The sequence below is a fragment of the Oreochromis niloticus genome, linkage group LG17 (genome assembly GCF_001858045.2).
Source record: "Oreochromis niloticus isolate F11D_XX linkage group LG17, O_niloticus_UMD_NMBU, whole genome shotgun sequence".
NCBI lineage: Eukaryota > Metazoa > Chordata > Actinopteri > Cichliformes > Cichlidae > Oreochromis > Oreochromis niloticus.
The window spans coordinates 34,884,134-34,905,156 of record NC_031981.2 but is presented as its reverse complement, the minus strand read 5'-3'; the positions used below and the strand labels follow the sequence as shown (position 1 = coordinate 34,905,156).

Genomic DNA, 21,023 nt, shown 5'->3' with positions numbered 1-21,023 from the left:
TTGGTTTCTATAGCTACTACACCTTTTATGACTTTATGAATTGTACCAGAATTAATTTGCAGTTCACCTTGTTAAACTTTTTCAAGGTTTAAACATAAGTGGCTATAGCCATTAGCCATCTGCTAGGCCACACCTTAGCTAGCTTAAGACACGGAACTAGCACTTTTGGCTGTGTTTGAGCCTTTGGAGTGACTGAATGCAGCCATCTGACAAACAACATGGATTACTGTCTAGTTAAGTGTGCTAGTAGTCCTTCGAAGAAGTCTATCCTTCAGTTTTGGTGAATATATTTTATTTATCTGTTTCTTTCTCTGTGCATTGAACCCATACAGTCAAATGATACAGGTTGCTAGCATTGGAGGATGTGTTTTCAAAGTTACTCGTATATTTCTCGGTATTTCTGCCGTTTTTACTGACTTCGATTGCTTTTATTAGAAGTGTGTTTAACTCGCACTGTAGACCATATTATTGTGTGTAAAACATGGTGAGTGCAGTCAATGAACTGATACATTTTCTTCACAATTAAAACATCATTATGGAACGCTAAATTTTAAAATGTAATTTTTAGATTTTTTACAGTTGCAGTTACACTTGTAAAAATCAGGACAAGAAAACAACAACAGCCCTGCAACAGGAGAGGGATGGTAGGTGTCTTACCTCATAGGACTCTTTGACAATCTAATGGAGGGTGGTGAGGATGCAGAAAGCACGACGATGGTGGAGATGAGAGGAGAGTGGGATAGGGGACCAAGATGATGGACAGACAGACAGACAGGGAGTCAGTGCAGGTACAGGATATAGGGGTTCAGATACACACAGAGAGGTGTGTTTAAAGTCCACAGCTCCCATCTGAGCTGTGGACTTTAAACCTGCTACTATGTAAACCATGTTCTGTTATTTTACAAGTATAATTATAAATCAGGCTAATTTTAATGTAATGATATAGAAAATGTAAACAAACATAAGTCCCCCTGGCAGTAATAAGGGAGAAGTAAACTTTACCTAATCCTATCTGTGTGTGTTTCTTAGGAGGTTCATGCTAGGAAACAGGGGTGACTAATGCCATGCAAATGTACCTGTTGAAATTAATCCATGTGTTTCTCTCAAACCATTAACCAACATTCAGATATGTCAATATTACACATAAGACTAATATCTCTTTCTTCACATTCTAAACAAGCTAAAATGGAGATTTTAAAAGCCTGAAAGTCAACAGGTAGTTTGCAAGTAGCTGGGCTAGCATTGACAAACCTGTCTTTTAATTGTAAAGTCCAGTTTTCAGGTCGACAGGTTTAAATTTAGAGTCTGGTGTGAGAAGAAAGCTGCACTGCCATGGTTAATACCAAAGCAACCTTCCTGCATGTTGATGTTGCACATGGACGTTACACATCAGCGCCATGCTAAATGATCTGCCTAAAGAACGTGATGTTAATAGAGATATGGAAGAGCATTAAGGGGCTATGACAAATGAAATACTTATACACATGGACCAGAGCTAGGTGATCTATTTATATGCTGGTTACGTTTTTGTACAAATCCAAAAACAAGAAATTTTTTTGTAAATCTCCTAAAAGCGCAAACATACTGTAACTCACTAGATTTTTTAAAAGCAAAAATATCTTCTTCTGAACTCAAATACTGTGACTGGAAATCTCACCGACCTCAAATTCCTTGGAGAAAGTGTTGGTGGTCTGGAGCTCCATGACATGCTTCACAAACTGCTTCACTGTCAGCGGCTCGTGACCATCTGGAACACAAGACTGAATATTAACTACATCCTGGTCACCTCAGCCTAACAGTTACAATAAGACTACTAGGGGATCCTTTGAGCATGTCACCTGTGGCCAACAGCAGGGGTGTAGATGGAGCAGATACAACTTTAGGGGATGTGTCATCTGGGTAGAAATTAGCTGCTTGGAAACAGTTTCTGTGACATACACACAGACACAAAATCTGAATCTAAGTAAAGTGCAAGGGTGAAAACTATACAGACAGGCACAGTATGTTTAAGTTGGCACGTACCTCCAGTAGATGAGTATTCCCACTAGTACCAGCAGACAAAGGATGGTGAGAGTGGATACGACAGCCAGAGGAATGACTGTCCTCTTCTCCCTGTCCACACCCTCAACAAGTCCGACCCGAGACTCGTGGCTGCTGTTGCTTCGCTCTGTAAGAGAGTAGGAGACAAGTTTGAAGGTCAAGAATGAACTATGAATTTAAATTGCTATTATTTACAACACAAAGCAACAGTTAAGAGCACAAAAAAAACTTTACATAACAGTTTCAAACTGTTCCCCAAAAGTTCCTGTGAAAAACAACTGATCTGGAATTAAGTGTGGATCTAATGCCCACTTTTGGACATACTTACAAAGGTGGGATTGACTATATTCCATTTAAGAGGGCCTTTTAACAAAACTTGTCTCAAATCACCAGTGCTTTTCCTACCATGAGAAGTCTGTTATCATCTTCTAAGATGACATACCTAAGTCTGTTTGCATACTGTTTCCTACCATGGATGTATTAAGAGAGCTGAATATACTATCAATCAGATTTCCTGTCTTGCCACAGAAAAATGCAATGTTTTCCTTGAACTCCTGAGAAAAAGGTCTGGATCTTCATCTGCTAAAGATTCAGATCAAGCCAGAACCAGTTGTCAAACACTGTAATGTGCTATCTGCAATCTTACCACATAACCCATAGTCAGTTGATCCAGATTTAACTGTCCGTGTCTCCGCCAGGAATATTGCTTCTGTATTCTACTTGATTAGTGACGCTGATCAAGGTTAAATTAAGAAAAATGCACCACTTCAAACCTAGTTAGCTGAAATTGGACAAGTATGCATGTCAGATTCCATAACAAACAGCCAGGCCTGTGTCAAATACTACAGTATTTACCTTCCAGTTGCTCCTCCGTTGCCTTGCTGGTGTCCGTCAGTCTGACCAGAGGAACAAGAGGTCCCAACTCAGGGTTTCTTGCACCATCGAACAGTAACCCATCTACACTGGTGAACTCCTTCCCCCCGGCTTCAGCTATAGCCTCTTTGTCCTCTTTAGTACCTCCCTTTATGTATTCTTTATTCTCAAAAGCAGATTCAACCCCTAAAAATGGACTGGTAAGGCTTTTGTTTTGATTGTGTTTATCAATGCTGTCACCATGGCCTTGTTCTTCACTGTGGTCAAATAGTACGGACTCTGCTTTTTCACTTTTTGAAAAATTACCTTTGAGACCTTTGGCATTATTGTCACCTACAGTTCTGAAACCTTTTTTACTGTTATTAAGTACCTTTAGATTTTCTCTAAGGTCAAGCCCATCGTGCTCTCCAGAGCCACTGACATCCTCAGCCCCGCTTCGGGTATCACCATATATTGTCGTTCCTAATACACTTGCCACTATCTTTTTTTCTTTCAGCATCTCCTCAGTATTTCTTAAACTCTCATTTCTTACTCCCCTTTCTCTTATATTTTCTCCTTCCTCTCTGTTTAGCTCACTTTCATTCTCCCATATCTTTGCCTCTTTTTCATTCTCATAGTTTTTGCTTTTTGTTCCATCCCTATCATTGATCAATGATCTATCATTATCAGTGACCATCTTAGTTACTGGTGATCTACTTTTGTCCTCGAAGCTAATAGTTGAAATTTCAAACACTGAAAATTCAGTTTTAACTGCACCAGCTTCATTGATTTCCTCACTGAAGCCATTTCTGCCAAGGCCAGAGCCTGATCCACTGTCTTCCCCTGAACTCTCTGACAAATCCAGACTTTTGGAATTAAAGAAAAATGTTACTGCACTGACATTGTAGTTATCAATTTGTTTATCCGCCCTGGCTTCCATTTCCCGTATCTTGCTATCACTTTGAGAATGAGGAGACTTGTTTTTTTCTTCATCAGCAGTGTTTGTTTTTGACGGGTTTATGGTACTCCAACCAGAATTAGGAAGGGAATAAGTGGCAAATAATTGATCCTGTGAAGACGTGGTAGAGAATTGAGGGTTTTCTACATCAGTCTGTAAAGGAACAAAAGTGGGCTCTTCAGAGGACTTGTCATTATGATGAACGATAACACCACTTTTCCTGTTTTCATGGAGGACAGGAAAAAGATGGAAGATGGCAGGATCTTTGCTGAAGGGTGTCTGTAATGGAGTGATTACACTAGATAACTCTCCTTCAGCAGAGAATGCCCATTCAGAGACTGTTGCAACCGCAGGGTCGATGATAATTCCCTTTTGAGTGTGTGTGAAGCCAGGCGAGGCATCAATGGTCGAGTCTTCAACTGTTGATGTGGCTGTATTTGCTGCAAAATATTGCAAAGTCAAAAGAAAAAAAAATCCAAGACAGAAAGCTTACAGAAATATCTCCTTTCATATTGTGTTTCTCAAGCCAGCAAAGATGGAAGAAAAAGAAAGAACTGCTCTTCAGTGAGTCTGTGAAAAGTCTCCATAATGGGTACTCACTAACAGATGAGGCACCCTGGAGATGAAGCAAAGCTTTCATTCTTTAAAGAGGACAGAGGAAAAGAACAAACACCAGAGTGCGCTGTTGAGGCGCAGAAAGAATTCAGACACAGAGAAGGAGTCCCAAAGCAGATGATAATCACCAAGCTCGAGTGGATTCAAGTAGATTATATTGAGCAAGGATAAAATGTGACCTTCTTGAGGTATGTGCTGAAAGATTTGCAAGAGAGTCAAACATATTTGATTTCCGGACCACAAAACAAAGCAAGAAAGGAAGCTGCTGATCATCACTCTAATCATCAAAGCCATTTTTCCTGGCCATCATAATTACCACCACCACATTATCCACATTACGTCACTAAACAACTGATCAGAGAGCACAGCAGTGATTAGCTGCACAGTCACAGGCCATTAGAGGAGAAAAGCAAACAACCACCACACTTAAATCCAGCTTTCCACCACAGAAGAACTTAATCATGTTCTTATGCATTAAAATTCATCAATATGACAATTCATAACTGCTTTTATTAAGACCTGGAGATATCAGTTTTGGCGTTTTATTTTGTCTAGTGGTATGTTTGATTGATTCCTAGAGAAGGTGTTTCATCTCACCATTGAACATGGGCTGAGTTGTATGCATCAGCACTCTGAGGAGAGAGGAAGTGGTGAAGGACTTGTAAACTGAATCGGCAAGTGTATTGCTGGGGGTCGCCGCCTTTTCTGTGATCCAAAGAGATGAGGAGGGTAGCGTTTTTGGCAGGGGCTCATTTACAGGGGCAACGTCATCTTCAGAGGGCGGTGGGAAGGCTTCGTCTACTATATAACCTACGAACAAAATGATAAATAAGCAAAAATCGTGTAAACTGAACCTGTCTCATTCTCAATACACGTCTTATAAGACACTTTGTGCCAAAATGTGCCGGGATTTGTAGTAAGCCAAACAATATTCCAAAAAGTCTAATTGTTCTACAGTGATTATAATTTTGGTTTAGTTAATTTTAAATGTAGACAAACTGTTTCAAACTGAAACTAAACGGTAAAAGATTTACACCACTTGGCAAGTGCCCAGCGGACTTAATCTTCTGTTTGTACCTGTTAGATTAAACTCCCTCCTCGCTCTGCGTGACAAGCTGCAATAGCAGAAACAAACAGAGAGAAACAGGAAAAGCACTGCTTCTCTAATCTGACCTGGCACTGCAGAAGCAGACATCGTTGGAGGGGAGGTGATGATTTCCTGTGGAGAGTTGTTGACTGTGTCTTCATAGAAGACATCTGTGATGTGGATATCCTCCATAGGAGTTGTGTAGAGCTCTGGTGAAGCAGAAGGGAGGCTATTTCCACTAGCTTGGTGTGGCGGGCCTTGATCTCTTGTCTGTGAGCAAAAGAGACAGTGGATAAAAGAATAGATGAAGAACTGAATTAGGCTGAATGAAAAAAGTTACTCTGGAATTTGTTGCTGTAAGTAACAGTGAGTCTTTACATTTGTTCAAATCAAAAGTTTTAAAGTGAGAAAATCAAAGTAAATTGCGGTATGAACCTCATGTGGCAGCACTGACAGCGATGCCTCTTCTGTGATTTGCCGGCGAATTGCTGGCAGAGAGGTTGTCCGAACAACTGGAAATAGGAAGCCTGGTTGTTCGGTTAGCTCAGTGGTAACCCATATTGCGCTATTGCCCTCAAAGCCTGCATTAGTGAAGGGCCGGTTCATCATCTGGTCACCTTCAATCCAGTTCTGATCCACATCGTGTGGTTTTTTACCCTGTTTCTTTCTGACATTCTGAGAAACTGGGGCCTCGGTGGGTGTCTTTGGGGTTGGAGTGGTGCCTTCTTGGACTGGAATGTTCTGGCTGGCTTGGGTTCGGTCTGTGGGCTGGTTCTCATCATATGAAGGTTGGTTCTGGTAAACTCTGGTCTGCTCCAATGGAATCTCCTCCACTGGGCTGTTGTCCTCTGAAGCTAAATGCATCGGATTCTGCTTCACTGGCTTCTCCCATCTGACTATGGACGAAAGCTTAAAAGAGGAATAAAAACCTATGTCATGTATACTGTGTTTATAGGAAATTAGTAACAAAAAAATGAAGGAATTTTACAATTTCACCTCTTCTTCCTGAAAAGAGTGAAAAATTACAGTAGCATTACTGTTTTTCTGGTAATCCCAACTCAACGTGTCCCTCAAAAAGTCCCTCACAACCTTTTATAAAGCTCTCACAGCCTCTACAAACGTAATTACATTAATTTGCATAATAATTAGATGTACTGATTTGATTGCAGACAGGTCAAAAGTCAGCACTGCAAAATAATTGCACAAAATTCAGCTCAATTATGTGGTCAAGTGAAAACACAGATAGCTCAGACAAGCTTACCTCCTTGTTTCCTTCTAAATCCTTTGTGACAGCTTCAGGGTCAGAATCACTTTCTAAAACAAGATGAAAGAAAGAGTTAGCATGTAAAAATGTGCTCTCACCAGGAGCATGGTTGTGTGTCTTTGTACCTGGGTCTTCCAATGGCATGTCTACGATTATCTGGTCGCTCCATCGTCCTCTGAGTCCATTGGTGCAAACAGCCACCACCTGGACCACATAGCTGCTGTTGGCCAGCAGGTTGGAGATGATGGCACCCTGCAAATTCACATGGGTGTGGACTCATGTTAGATCCTTTCAAAAGGGTCCTACCTGACTTTTCATGTTACTAATGTAAAAACTAAATTCCGCTGCTTCCTTACTGACTTCTGATACAACCTCTAAGTCAGGAGTAGGTAAATCTAGGCCTCAAGGGCCAGTGTCCTGCAGGTTTTAGATATCACCCTGGGTCAACTGAATCAAATGATTAGTTCACTACCAGGCCTCTGGAGAACTTCAAGACATGTTGGCTGTGTCCAAATTCAGGGGTAGCATGCTTCGAAGGACCCTCCCTACGTGGACTGAGTAGGTCAGGTCCTTGGAAGCATGCTACCCCTGAATTTGGGGTAGCATGGGGTAGAATTTAGCCATTTAAATCAGCTGTATTGGATCTAATACCTGCAAGACACCGGCCCTTGAGGCCTGGAGTTCCCCCACCCCTGCTCTAAGTGAATTCAATGTGAATCCTCTGGAGTCGAACCGATGGTCTTTTCACACTGAATCTGCAGACACAGTGACACTTTTGGGATCTTAAAGATATACTCAACCCTATTAACGGTTACTAAGTATCTATTTGCATTTATCTAACTGTTCACTTGCTACTATATACACACAGTCACTCATCTTTTTTCATGTACTCTCTCTCAGAATTACCCACATGGATGACACATGACTCCTGGATGTCTTCAAGTATAAAAAAGTTAAATTCACTACCACTATCACATTAAAACAAATATGAAACTACGAGTCGACAATAAAAAATCATAAAATAAGGACTGAAAATGAAAATCTCTGAAATCTGAAAATCTTGTACTCTGAAATACAAATACATGGATATTGTTAGTCACAATAAGGGATGTTCAGTGACTCACTGACAGGTAAAAACTGACTGTCACCACCAACAGGAGTAGCTGAACTATGTGAGAGATACATGGAGAGGAAAAACGGATGGTAGGAATGCTTGATTTTCGCCAAAAAGTGCAGGAAATTACTGTAATTTCTACCAATTACCTATTTATCACTTTAATATTGCTGTGTGGACAGTAGATAATGATACAAAACAATATGAAATTACACATCCAGGCGCTGTTTTTCAGCATTTTGTGGAGAGATATAAAAAGATCTTGCATACCACATCCTGGTCTCCATCGGTCCTGTACTCCTGCTTGCGCTGGTCTTGGCCCTGCAGCTTCTGGTATGTGACAGTGTACCAGTCGATGGTTGTGTCATACACTGCACGGGGACGCTCCCAGGTCACCATGATGGTGGTGTCATTCTGAGCGTCAGCCTGAACATTCTGTGGCTCAGAACTGCAGGCTGGAGGCAGTGCAAAAAAAGACAGGTTACTAACTATTTGTATGAATAGCATGCAAGAAACTTTTTAAAAAAAGAATGAGAAATAAAAAGATGATAGCAGCAACTCCAAGTAAACATCAAGTATGAGCACACATAAACGTTTCCCACATTGAGTTCAGAGTTTCTGAGGTAACTTGATGTTAATCAGCTGTTGAAACTGGAAGGCTGAGTGTATGCGTGTGTATGGGTGGATGAATTTGTTACAGGGGCAAAAAAAGCCTTTGTGAATTTCTGAAAACATTATTTCAATTTCAAAAAGAGCTGCAAAATAAATTGCCTGCACTGAGAGAAGCAGGGCCACTGAATTACAAAGTCGAGCTGCTTGGCAACCCAAAAGACCCACTTTACTTCAAGGTCCCCTTTATGAAAATGGAGAGTGCAATGAATTGTATCTTTTGATGATCATAATCAGGCTAGCCTTGAAGGACCACATTACAACCATAGTGGATGCAGAAGATGGGCAATATTTTTAGTGGAGTATTTATATTGATCCGTGAGCGGTGATCCAATTTTGTCCTCCACGCACGCAAAATTTGGTATAAATTAGATTGGTAAAAAGCTTTAGAGACTCTGAGTCAAACTCTTTAAAGCCTAATAAGGATGTTTTTTTCATAATTTAAAATCATAGCATGCTGTATTGGGATGGGAGTAAATAGCATTGAATACCAGTGTCTCACTTTTTGAGATACTGGTAAATGTGAATACAAACTATTAGCGTGGACAGTAAATAATCATTTAAAAAAACTTGTAAAAAGGTCATTAAAAACATATGATGGATAAATGAATGGCAAACTTTTCCTTTAGACTGTGATGACATACTGGGTGTGAGCACCTCCTCGACTCCAGTGTAAGAGGCAAACACCTGACCCATAAACTGCTGCTGCTGCTCTCTAACGTTGTTCTGCAGGTAATCCGTCAGCATCACATAACCAGCCTGCTCCATAGTCATCACTTCACAAAACACCTCAAGCTGGTGGCAGACAGAGAACACACAGAGATAAACAAAGAGAAAATGTTGCACATCTTCCTACTAATCTCTATCAGGCTGCTGAAATAAACCAAAACTGATGCTTCTGAGTGTTTCTGTGTGTGTGTTAAAGTGGCTTGTGTTGGTGCCAGACTGAGGCAGAGAGGCAGCGCTGCTCTATTTTTGGTTAGCATGAATATGCCTGTGTCATGCCTTGCCACACTGTTTCAATCATGTATGCACTCTCACAAAACACACACAAATATTCATGCACAATACACACACAACCATTTGCAAGGCCTCATTCCCTCTCCATTACTCTGCTGCAAAAGCGATGATTATTACACGCATCAATTCGTCAAGGGGTCCTTAAACGTCTTCAGTCCAGAATCGAAGTGTAGTAATGCTGCTGCGTCAGCCCGTGATGCCATGTTTACTGGATTACCCTGCTATAAAACCCTGCTCTGTGCAGTTTGACTTAACGTGTCACACTGCATCGCTTCAATGTAGCATTTTGTTTTTATTTTGTTCACAGATGTCAAAGACAATTGACCTGAAGCCAACCTCACACTACAACCAGACACAACTACAGGCAGTTCTGCTGTTTTGTTCATGCACATCATGCGCTGTGCATAGGGCACCAAGTGCTGGAGGGGGCACCAATACAAGATAATGAGATATATATAAGTGACAGGCTGACACAGACCTGTCCCTGTATGCGAGTCTCAAACCTGATCAGGTAATAAAATGAATAACAGTAGCTGAATTTCTTGCTTGTAGCTGTTTGTAGGAGTCTTTAATTCTGACTTAATTAAATAGCAAAGGTCCCGAAATGTAAACACATAGAAGCAGCAGCATTTTCATTAGTATATAAATAATGCTGTAATGTATATTTGTATGGTTTTATTTTTTTATGTAGTATTTTTTTTCTTTTGAATAAATAATTCAGTGTTACATTTGGCCAGTTTGGGGGGTAAGCGTGTGTGTGATTCAGTGTACTTACCTGTGTTTCCGATATGGGCACAGCGTGCTTAAAGACGATCCATTCCACAATTTCAGAGCATGGGGGAGAAGTCAGTGAGCCATTGTAGATGTAGTATTTGTCTGTGTTATTTGGCAGCAAGGACCTCAAGGTGAATGCTTCCACTGACCCACTCTTACCTTGCAAGAAAACAACAAATAGCAAATCTTTTCTACAAGCTGCAAGAACATCTTTACATTTTATAAACATCCTTACATGTTGTTCACTGGTCATTTATAGCATTTCTTCATAATTTTTCCCAGACTCATTCTGATTGTCAGTGCACTGTTTACCTCAGCTGTATGTATGACTGCAGTCATTCTGAGGCTGTAAAGGTTTGTGAAAGAAGTCTGATACTAGTTGATGAGTCAGTGAAGCTCACCTCTGTTTAATAACAGCTGCACTAAGGTGAGTTGTTGATATTCTGAACTTTTCTGTTGGTAAGCACTGTTGTTTTTGCTGCTGTTAGCCTCGGTCAGTTGCTGTTAGCCAGCATCAGTGAAACTTTCTTTAAAGTGGATCCAAGCTTGGACACTTAACGAATAAACTCTTATACAGTTTGAGAATGTAGTTTAACTGGGTTTAAGGTTTATCAGAGGGGAGGTGTGATTTTTATTATGCTCGAGCCGAATGCATAACTTTAGCTCATAACTAGTTGTTGTTATTGCTTATCTGGCTTGTTGTGAGTTGGTCTGGAGACGGAAGGGAGTCTAAGAAGTCTCATAATTAATAGCAATAATACTGTGAGTAAATGAGCATTTTTATGCATGTTTTCATGTATTAGAGTGCTGAGTGCTTCAGCTTAGGAGGTGAGGCTTCTGGTGAGGAGAAAGAAGATTGAGGTAAAAATTATTAAATGAAAGGGGAGAAAGAGCAGTGGTGGAGGAGGCAGATGAAGAGGAGGTGAAAAAAGACATGATGAGAAAAAGATGATTAAAATATTGTAGGGTCTACCTTACAATATAAAGCGCCTTGAGGCGACTGTTGTTGTAATTTGGCGTTGTATAAGTAAAATTGAATTGAATTGATTTGAAAATATGTTAAACAATCACATTCAGTTCAAAGAGCTTTGTGATCTGTAAATTAAATTTATAAGACATACTACATATGTGGACAGTCTCTAGTCACACACATAAAACACGATAAGGCAGAACAATGATGTCTAACAGCGCTGCTTCCTATGTACTTTTAATGGATTAATTCTTTTTGAGAACACAAAACTTGCTGTAAGATGTAATTTCACACCATTTGATGTATATTGAGTACAACATTCTATCTGAGCTCAAAATATTTACTGTACCTTTAAGTGAAAATTTGAAATTAGGCCTGCTTACATGTTTTGGATATATTTGCTAAAACATACGCTTTTGTTTATCTCTCGATTTAATAGCTTGATATTTAATGTTCATTGTTCACAAGCTGCAAGGCACCGTCCTGTAGCTTCAACCTACCAAACCTGTTGACAGTGTTAATGGCTTCCACAACAGGAATGAAGTTCTCATTATCTTCCAAGCTAATCTGCAGACAAAAGCACAAGCTAATATTGAGGATCACATAGACAAGCAATGACAATATTACTTTTACAGTATCTGACGAGAAACAGATTGGACCCTAATAATGACATTTTAGTTATCAGGTCAGTTATCAGCTCAGCCTACCTCAAACAGCACAGCTAAGGCAGCCACCCTTCCTCCTTTCTCTATAGCTTCATCCAGACTTTGGAACTCCTCTGAATTGTAACAATAAATCTGCATCTGATCCATAAGACACATAAAGGTTATCACGCTGTAAGGTTATTGGTTAAAAAAAACAAACTGATGCTGTGCACCACCGTCCTTTACCTCCAGAGGGTATTTCATTCCATTCAGACTGTGTTCAGACCCATCTGATGTTGCATTGCAGCGACCCCAGTGGAAGGTGATTCTGCCAACACGAAACCTGGACCTCAGCCCTCCGCCACTCACAAAGAACTCCCCATCCACATCGATTGCCACTAAAATGCACAACACAACACAAGTTTAAATGAGTTTCACAGAAGCAAAAAGGCTGATCATCAATTTTGTTTAGGCAGGACTCATTACTGATATGTATTCAGTGTCTTCTGACTCCAAAGGATTTCTTTAATGTTTGACACCCTAAGCAACTGATTAGACAGTAGTAACTTTTAATTCGGGAACAAATTTGGTCTCACTCATAAAAAATAAAAACTTCATGTGACCAAATTTGGCCAATCACCCCTTCAAAATTATGTTCTAAAAAAATTAATTAATTAAAGAAACACTTTTTAATCCAAGTTTAGCATCAAGTCAGTTAAACTTCTAGCATATTGATCTGGTCAGTTAAGTAGGAGAGGGAGTTGTTAATCAGTTTCAGTTGCTTTGGTGTTAATAAAATTAACAATACGCATACTAGAGGGGCAACTATTTAAAAAAACAACAACAAATTTTTAGTCATAAGCACCATAAGGCTGGGCTCGAACCTACTTGGCTACAGTGTTAGCATTAGCAGTACAGTCTCAGAGACGAATCAATATGCCAGTGTTATACTGGTTTAGGTGCTCACACAGCATACTGCTACCAAGCAGAACAATCACAAGCACAGGCTAATGAGATCAAAATCTGATACATCTGAGGCTGATTGGTTAGGCTCCTGTCATGGCCCATCAGCTGAATACTGGTGATCACCAGATCAATTGGTATATCACTTTCTACTTTGCTGAAAAATATCTCACAACATAATAAAATATTTTAATGAGACTCTGTAGGCTATACATTTCTCTCATGAAAATCCTGCCAGCAATGGAAAATCTGTTTAATATGCAATTTCCTCTCAGACAGAGCAAGAAAAGATTAATTTTGTAACCATTAACATATACAGAGCGCACACAGAAGCACACACTCCCACAGCCCAGGCAGTATTGGAAAGAGGGTGATGATAGCTCAGCCAGCTTTCATTTGTTTATCAGACCAGACATCACTCCACATGTTGCCTCTCCTCCCTGTCTCTTCACATCGTCCTCATTTCATGCCTTCCCTCTCTATACATTTTCCCTTTGCTCTTTTGTCGCCTTTTTTCTTTTGCTCGGTTCCATCTCTGCCTCTTGGCATCGATCTTTCTTTCTCCACATGGTCTCCCTCTGCTGCTGTCCCTCTAGTTGCATTGCTTTCAATTACTTAGTCTCTTTCTTTTCATCTTCCTTTGACTTGTTCTCCTTTAAATCCTAGCTGTGCTGTCCTTCATTAACCTCAGAACTGTGAATCGTTTTTTTTGTGGTATTTAGAAAGTTAAGCTTATTTCCACAGCCAGAGATTAAGACGTTGTGCTTTTGAGCTCCACGATAATGTCAAAATCATTGCTGTAAATCGAACTGACCATATATTGTATCTCTACCTCAAACACAAACAAAAGCACACAAGGGACAGTAGAGGGCTATCAACATACCAGTCTTCCCGTTGTTGTGAATGGTGGTAGACTCTGCTGTCAAGCTGTTCCAGCCCTCTAGCTGTAGATTCTGGTACAGCAGCCTAACCTGGGTAAATGTCTCATCAATGTCCACAGGAGACTGTCTGGGACTGTTACAGGATGGATACTTCTTACCCCACTTGTGCTGGTTTAGGGTACCTGTATACAGTATGGAGAAAGTGGATTAGTGCTCATAAAAGCTATTGAAGTACAACTGTTTCCACCAGACCATATTCATAGGAAAGGCAAGGATTACACCTGTACATTGTAAAACTAAAAGGTAAAAATACTCAACAAGGTCTCATATATCATAAGGTAAAAAGTAATACTAAAAAAAAAATTAAAAAAAACAAAGTATCTGATATCACCAACATGTTCTCATACTATAACGTAACATACGACACCATATGACAAATCGTCGATATGTTACGCTTTGGGCCACCCAACCTGTCTGTATGTTACACATTTGGAAACATGAGGAAACATGAGAACCGTTTGGAATGAATCTACACATGTACATTTATTTTACTTTCTCATCATTAATCGCTTTGGATAACGCTATCTGATATGATTAAAATTGTGGTTAAGGTTAGGGTTAGGGCTGAAATACACAGCTGGAACATGTGTTACCGCTGGGAGCATTATTCTATTGGATTCCATCCACAATCCGGCACGCATCATAAGGACGTGGAACGTTACCTTTCACGTTCCTATGGGACGCCTCGGGACGTGACAAATCGTTGGTATGTTACGCGTTGAGAATGAGAACGGTCTTATATCACTGTTAAAGATGTGCACTTTTCATTTTTGCTGTTTATTACAATTTAAATGAGTGCTTGAGTTGGAATAACAACTGTACAAAAAAACCAAAAAAATAGTTAATAACGGTTGTTACTAAATGTAACTCCCATTCTGTGAGTAGGCACAAGGCCACTTACAAGTTTAATCACTGAATGTGTGGACCCAGAAGAAAGAAACCCCTTCTGCTATGTGCTAAAAAGCGATCTTCCCTTTAATGTACAGTTAAGTACATTGCACAGCAATGTAATGTGTACAGTACAGTTTAATGTTCAATTCAATTAGAATGTATTGTGTCAGTTACAGTTTTTAGTCAGTTCAGAGCAGATGGTTAAACTGTAGGTCAACAGTAACCAGTTGGCATCAGTCACACTTTATGCTAGCATTCTAATTACTCAATATTTTAATATTGATGTGCTGTGGGTGAGGAGATGTATTTTTTTTTTTACCAAGACTGTATTTTTCACATATAAAGATTAAAACTAAAAACTTAACAAAAACACATTTGTAGTGAAAAATGCAACATGAAGAATCCCAATGAAAGGTAAACCAAAAACAGCATTCCTCTTTTTAAGGGAAGGAGTTTTATGCTAATTTTCACCAGCTCAAATGTCTTTGTGCTGTGAATTATTAGAACTTGTCAGAATGTAAATGATTTTCTGAATTTATCTATAACTGCATGACACATACTATGCATTTATATCCACCTGCATAATGACTGTTTTCTGCTTTGGCTGCATGTGCTTCTTATTCAACATTTATTTAATTTTGTTCATGTCTGAACTGCACCTTTGTATTTATTAACAAGATATATGCGCAAGTAGTTAAATTATTAATTCATAAGTGCAACTTAGTGTATTACTAGTCATGCATTCTGGCACACACGGGTACATGTTTCTGCATAAATGAATGTGTTAATTTACTGTGCATCCAAATCCATTTAAAGATGAATGGTCAAATATGCATCTTTACCAATAACAACAGAGCAAAGACCTATTGTGAGCATTAACATTGCTGGATAATGAAACTGCATAACTAGACGCTTCTTTTCTAAAACATAATCATTAGCATGTGTATACTTAGTATAGTATAGTATACAGTAAAGACAATTGGTCTAATGAGGTCAGAGCAGATGGTTTAACTGTAACTTGTCACACATGACCAAACAGCTATTGGCTTTACATTCCTGCTTGCCTGTGTGAGCATGTGTGTGACAGAGAGAGCGTTCAGCTAAATCGATCGCTGTGATCCTTGTTTCGCTGTGCCCTCTTTCAACAGCTGAATATGGAGGGTGAAGACAGGCGCTTTCTATCCAAAGATGCAACATGTACGATAAGCAGTTGTGTTATTTATTCCTCTGTTGCCTGGGTACACAGCTGAAGCGACATTCACTCTGCTGTTTTCCAATATTGACAATTGAATTTTTCACAATAATAATCTGATAAAATCAAACAACTGAAGGGGATTCAGTCACCAATCAACAACCCATTTTTTACAAGTTGAGATTTGTGACCCAATTTGTTTGTGCACTAACCACTCAGAAACCTAACACACAACAGCATCTATCTCTGCATCAACTATAGATTGACATATGACCTTCAGTATCCGAGTACAACACTACACAAAGAGACCACACAAGCAAAATAGAGACTGAAAACCTCAGAGCTACATCCAGCTCCACCATGGCATTATCGCATTCACCCGCTATGCCAATGTGTTAAAATCAGCCAAAGGGAGCGCACTTAGTGGCTGCCAGTGGTGTCACCTGATAACCTGGTTCACAGTCTTGGTGTGTGTGCTAATGGGTGTATAAGAATCAAATTGTAAAGTGCTTGAATAACAAGCACAATATAAATGTATAGCTGGTTGCCAAGTTTAAACAAGTAGTATATGGGATGATTTTTCAGTGTTTGCTGGTGAAGCTAAGATAAAACAGTGATATCATTCTTTACAAAAGAAATATTGGACGGTCCCTTTAAGACTGTTTAAAGTCCAACTGTGACTTAAGCATATTTTAAGCCTTTACATTGGCTAAGATTTGAACACACAGTATCTGTCACCGAAACCTCAAATCCTACTTTACTTCACTGACTGCAGGCAATCAAAGTTGAGTGCTCTAGTTAAAAGGTCAAAGCAGAATGCTGGTCACACTGTTATTTCGGTCCCAGGTTTAATGACATAATTTTGCATTTATTCTTTATGTGCATTACTGATGTTTGTTTGCACGTGGGTGTTGGAGAAACGTCTCTATGTGTCAATAAGCACATCTCACCCCTACAGCTTCATCTGTCAACATCATAAAACATACACACATACACAAAAAAACAAACAAACACACACTCACTCTTCTGACATAATGCTACCATGGCAACAAGTAGCTGACAGGTTGGAGAGATGAATTAAAAAAAAAAATCCCCTGAAGCTAGACTTGGATTTAAATGAAGACAGGAGTCTTCATTTGAATCCATAAATACTCACTCGCACACCAGCTCACACTCGGTAAAGGAGTCAAATTTAGATGATTAAATATGGAAATTACATTTCATATCTCTGAGTTCCACTTGCTTTTTCAGAGAAATACCAGAAAAAAGTCAGCCAATGCTGTCAGTGCTCCTGGGTGTTGTTAAAATCATATAATGTATTTTTTTGTCAACATGTGTTTTTCATGTTTTAATTTTTACAACTTAGAAAGATGAATTTGAATGATTTCTATTCATTCATATAACCCACCAACACAGCCACCACCACAGAAATTAAGGCAAAACTACCCTTCAGCCTCCATTGCTGTATAACCTCAGTAAACAATTTCCTGATGAATTTAGAGTCCCAGATAATAGTGTCAAGTCTTACTAATTTTAAGGTGGAGATACAAGTTTTTTGGCAAGTTAATAAATAGTGCAGTAAGGTGCGCTTTCACACAATGCATCTGTAACAGGCAAGAGGAATAATGGTATTTACTGTATTCATTCTTAGCAGAGTGCCACAAGTCCTTATATTCCATTTAAATTGAACATCTAATAAGTTTCCTGCGCTCAGTAATACAGTATTTTTATTATTTCTTACCGAGGTGTTGTAGAGCAAAAATATTTGACCTAAGTATTTATTCACTGATGGATTTTTTAATAGGAATAAATATGACTAAATATGACTGAATGCCAACAGTTTGTTTGGCTTGGACAGATCCTTGATCTTATAAAAAAAACTTTTGTTACCTATATATTAAACCTCTTGGGCCTCATTTATATTGCTGGCATACACATAAACAGGTCTGAAATATGTATAAAACAGTGTTCTGTCAGAGTAAGCAAGGAAAACAGTGCTTGCTGAGTCGAATCCAAGAAAAGACATTAATTAAAACATACCAGAAAGCAATCTTTCTCCTTTCATCTCAGTATTGTGTCAGAAGTCTTCTTACACGTCTATTTTCATCACAGGAGATGGATGGGAGACTAGAATAGCAGAGAAGCTTACATTGCTTTCACCGCACTTTGAGTGGAAACAGAGTTAGCATTAGCAGTTAATGAGTTGAATGAATTTTCTCCTGTTGACCACCACAGCCAACATGTGTAACATATGAAACTTGTTTACCATGTTAGTAAAGAAAACTTAAATGAAGGAAAGGGCAGCTCCTCCTGTCTCAAACAGATTCCACAAACACTTTCAGATTAGTATCAAGTTTAACCAGCTGTTTTTCTAATACACCATGTTATTTTTTCAGTTTTAAATCTTACTGTAGATATTGAAAGTCAAAGGCTCAAGCCTTTAATTCAGCTGTTTTTAAATAAATATATTTAATATACTTGTATATCAAAATGTGCCTGTGTTTCTGAGCTGATTGTAAGCACAATGTAAAGTGTTTAAAATGAGCTCACAATAATGCTAATCCATGTAACACTGAGGAGGAATATTTATTTTTAATGCTTTACCTGGAATTTGCCAATAATACAGTTTTATTTGTAGTGAAGTGTTTTACATCCATCCATTTTATTGCTTCTTCTACTAAAGCAATGCTTCCATCACCTCGCACTATAATCAGCTAATAGTAAATGGCAACACACACACACACACACACACACACACACACACACACACACACACACACACAAGCACACAAACACACACACACACACACACACACAAGCACACAAACACACACACACACACACACACAGTAGTGAACATGCTCCAGGTACAAAGCATGTCCCAAATTCTAGCATCTAAACTGACTTGATGGATGCACAGCTGTATGAAAACTCATGACCCATGACAAAAAAAAATACAATAATTACAATACTGTATAACTGTTTTTTTTTTCATTGTGTGGTACATTTTCCTTCTTAGTTTGTTGCTGTTGTTCATAAAGAGAACAACAGGTTTTAAGCTGCATCGGCTGAAACTGATTCATTTGCTTCAAAGTGAGCAATGTGTAATTAATTGTTAGAATTATCATTTAGTCATCTCTGAACTAAAGCACCACAAAAGACAGATAGAAAGAAAAGAAAACAAAAAATGTAAAGAAATTTCATAAATAAAATTTGTTTTTTCAGCCAAAAGAGCAGTCAGCTGTTAAAGTGGTCAAGACAGAAACCATTTACACCTGATGCTGCTGCTCTTTTTTCATCCCCAATCATTTCAGCTCACCTCCCACTCAGGGGAGGAGAGAAAACGCAACAAAGGAGGAGAGTGGATAGAGGGCAAAAAGAAGAAAAGGAGATACAGCAGCAGAGGGCAAGGAAGCTAAAGTAAGAACAGAAAGAGGAGCAGAGAGAGGGTGATACGCAAGACGAGTGGGAGGAACAGAGAGAGAAGCACAGAATGAGACAAAATGAGGACAGCAGTGTGCATACGTGCAATGAGGTACAGTGCAGATGTGTTTCAAACAGCACAGGATGTGCACATAGACGTATGGTATGTTTGTGTAGTGTGTGCGTGTCTCTCTCCCCTCACCTACGCTTACACCAATTAAGCTCCCATGGACAGCATAAACACACAGAGAGCTGATTTCACTGTCTGTCAAAGGTTTTGCACTGCTGAGTGAGCTAAGTGTTCAGAAAACATGCTGGATTATTACTCTGAATAATGTAGGGCTTGACTTTTTCAGTGACTGTCTGCTCCTGTTTGCTTCACTGCCGGCAAAGATAACTGGATATGTTTCAAATATTAAATACCAAAAAACGGCCCCTGGTTTAGTTTAACTCGCACTGCCTCTTTCGAATCTGCATTATCGTCTGGCTGACATAGATAAAACACCAGTTAAACAGCTTAACCTCATTTCATGCACTGAGAGCCCACTATTTCTCAAAGGTCCTGGATGTAACGTTTTATGCACTTAGACACATGTTCTTATTGATTTCATTACCCACTGGTTTTTTAATTTTTTTTGGCATGGTTTTTTTAAATTATCCTCTCCAGAGAATGACAGAGATGAATGAGAAATTTTAACAAAAGCTGTAAAGCTGTGAAATCGATCTATTACACTGTCAGTTTACTGTTTATTACCTCATATCAAACATGCCCAAAGTTTTAACAATGAGGTCAGCACATGTGTTTTTTCTCTATGAGCCAAAAAAGATCAACTGTTTATTCGACCCCCATCCACCCTGCTGACAAATCTTCTGTTTGCAAGAGGCAACCAATGAGAAGAAAATTGGATTGAATGGAGGGGGCAGGGAGTTTAAATATACTGTAGAGAAAATGACTAAATCATGGCCAAATAAAGATTATTCTGGACTGAGAATAATGCAAAACTATCACATGAAGCTGGAAACCAGCATAATAGATCTGCTTTGATTAATAATTTGGCCATGAAACTTCCCTAGTTGATTAATTTACATTAATATTACAGTATTGTAGTCATCTGAGTTTTCCGTGACCTCCCAATTCAATGCAAAATCCTAGCTACGTTGGTCATTGTAGGAAAAACAACTATGGTTGCTGTTTGTCTGTAGTGAGGGCAGGAAGTCTGTTGCTGTTTAGATGTTAGAGAAGATTAAACCCAAGGAACCCAATGTGATAAATGATGTTCACTTATGTCAGATGATAACAATACTGAGGTCCGATGTCGAGGATGTCCTGAACTGTTCTGTAGGTAAGCACTGCTGTTTTTGCCGCTGTTAGCTGTTGTTAGTCAAACTTTCTTTGAAGCGGCGAATAAACTCTCATACACGAGAATGTAACCAAACTGTTTATAAGATGGAAAGTCTATTTTTTTAGGACAAATGAGCCTAACAATACATGTCTGTATCTGGAAGTCATCAGAAATATCATCATTAGCTCAGGTCAGGTCATTAGCAACCATCCTAGGGGGCGTGTCCCATTTAAAGCTTGGAACTGAATCCACACACTGGAATC

At 39.1% G+C, this 21,023-nt stretch overlaps 1 protein-coding gene across 4 annotated transcripts in view; it reads right to left on the bottom strand.

The window, feature by feature from the left end:
* Nucleotides 1-21,023, bottom strand: part of ptprz1b (protein tyrosine phosphatase receptor type Z1b) — a 61,423-nt gene that overhangs the window by 7,540 nt on the left and 32,860 nt on the right. Inside the window, exons 3-19 of one of the 4 annotated variants that reach the window (XM_003455723.5) lie at nucleotides 13,854-14,033; nucleotides 12,254-12,405; nucleotides 12,071-12,166; nucleotides 11,864-11,930; nucleotides 10,395-10,552; nucleotides 9,244-9,394; nucleotides 8,201-8,385; nucleotides 6,942-7,068; nucleotides 6,814-6,866; nucleotides 5,988-6,461; nucleotides 5,639-5,822; nucleotides 5,063-5,275; nucleotides 2,896-4,290; nucleotides 2,023-2,167; nucleotides 1,839-1,927; nucleotides 1,662-1,747; nucleotides 658-678 (exon numbers count right to left, since the gene is read on the bottom strand). In XM_003455723.5, the coding sequence (XP_003455771.2) occupies nucleotides 658-678; nucleotides 1,662-1,747; nucleotides 1,839-1,927; nucleotides 2,023-2,167; nucleotides 2,896-4,290; nucleotides 5,063-5,275; nucleotides 5,639-5,822; nucleotides 5,988-6,461; nucleotides 6,814-6,866; nucleotides 6,942-7,068; nucleotides 8,201-8,385; nucleotides 9,244-9,394; nucleotides 10,395-10,552; nucleotides 11,864-11,930; nucleotides 12,071-12,166; nucleotides 12,254-12,405; nucleotides 13,854-14,033 (3,776 nt within the window). The remainder of the gene's footprint in view (nucleotides 1-657; nucleotides 679-1,661; nucleotides 1,748-1,838; nucleotides 1,928-2,022; nucleotides 2,168-2,895; nucleotides 4,291-5,062; nucleotides 5,276-5,638; nucleotides 5,823-5,987; nucleotides 6,462-6,813; nucleotides 6,867-6,941; nucleotides 7,069-8,200; nucleotides 8,386-9,243; nucleotides 9,395-10,394; nucleotides 10,553-11,863; nucleotides 11,931-12,070; nucleotides 12,167-12,253; nucleotides 12,406-13,853; nucleotides 14,034-21,023) is intronic. The other 3 variants (XM_019347058.2, XM_013264394.3, XM_019347059.2) reach the window with 3 other exon arrangements.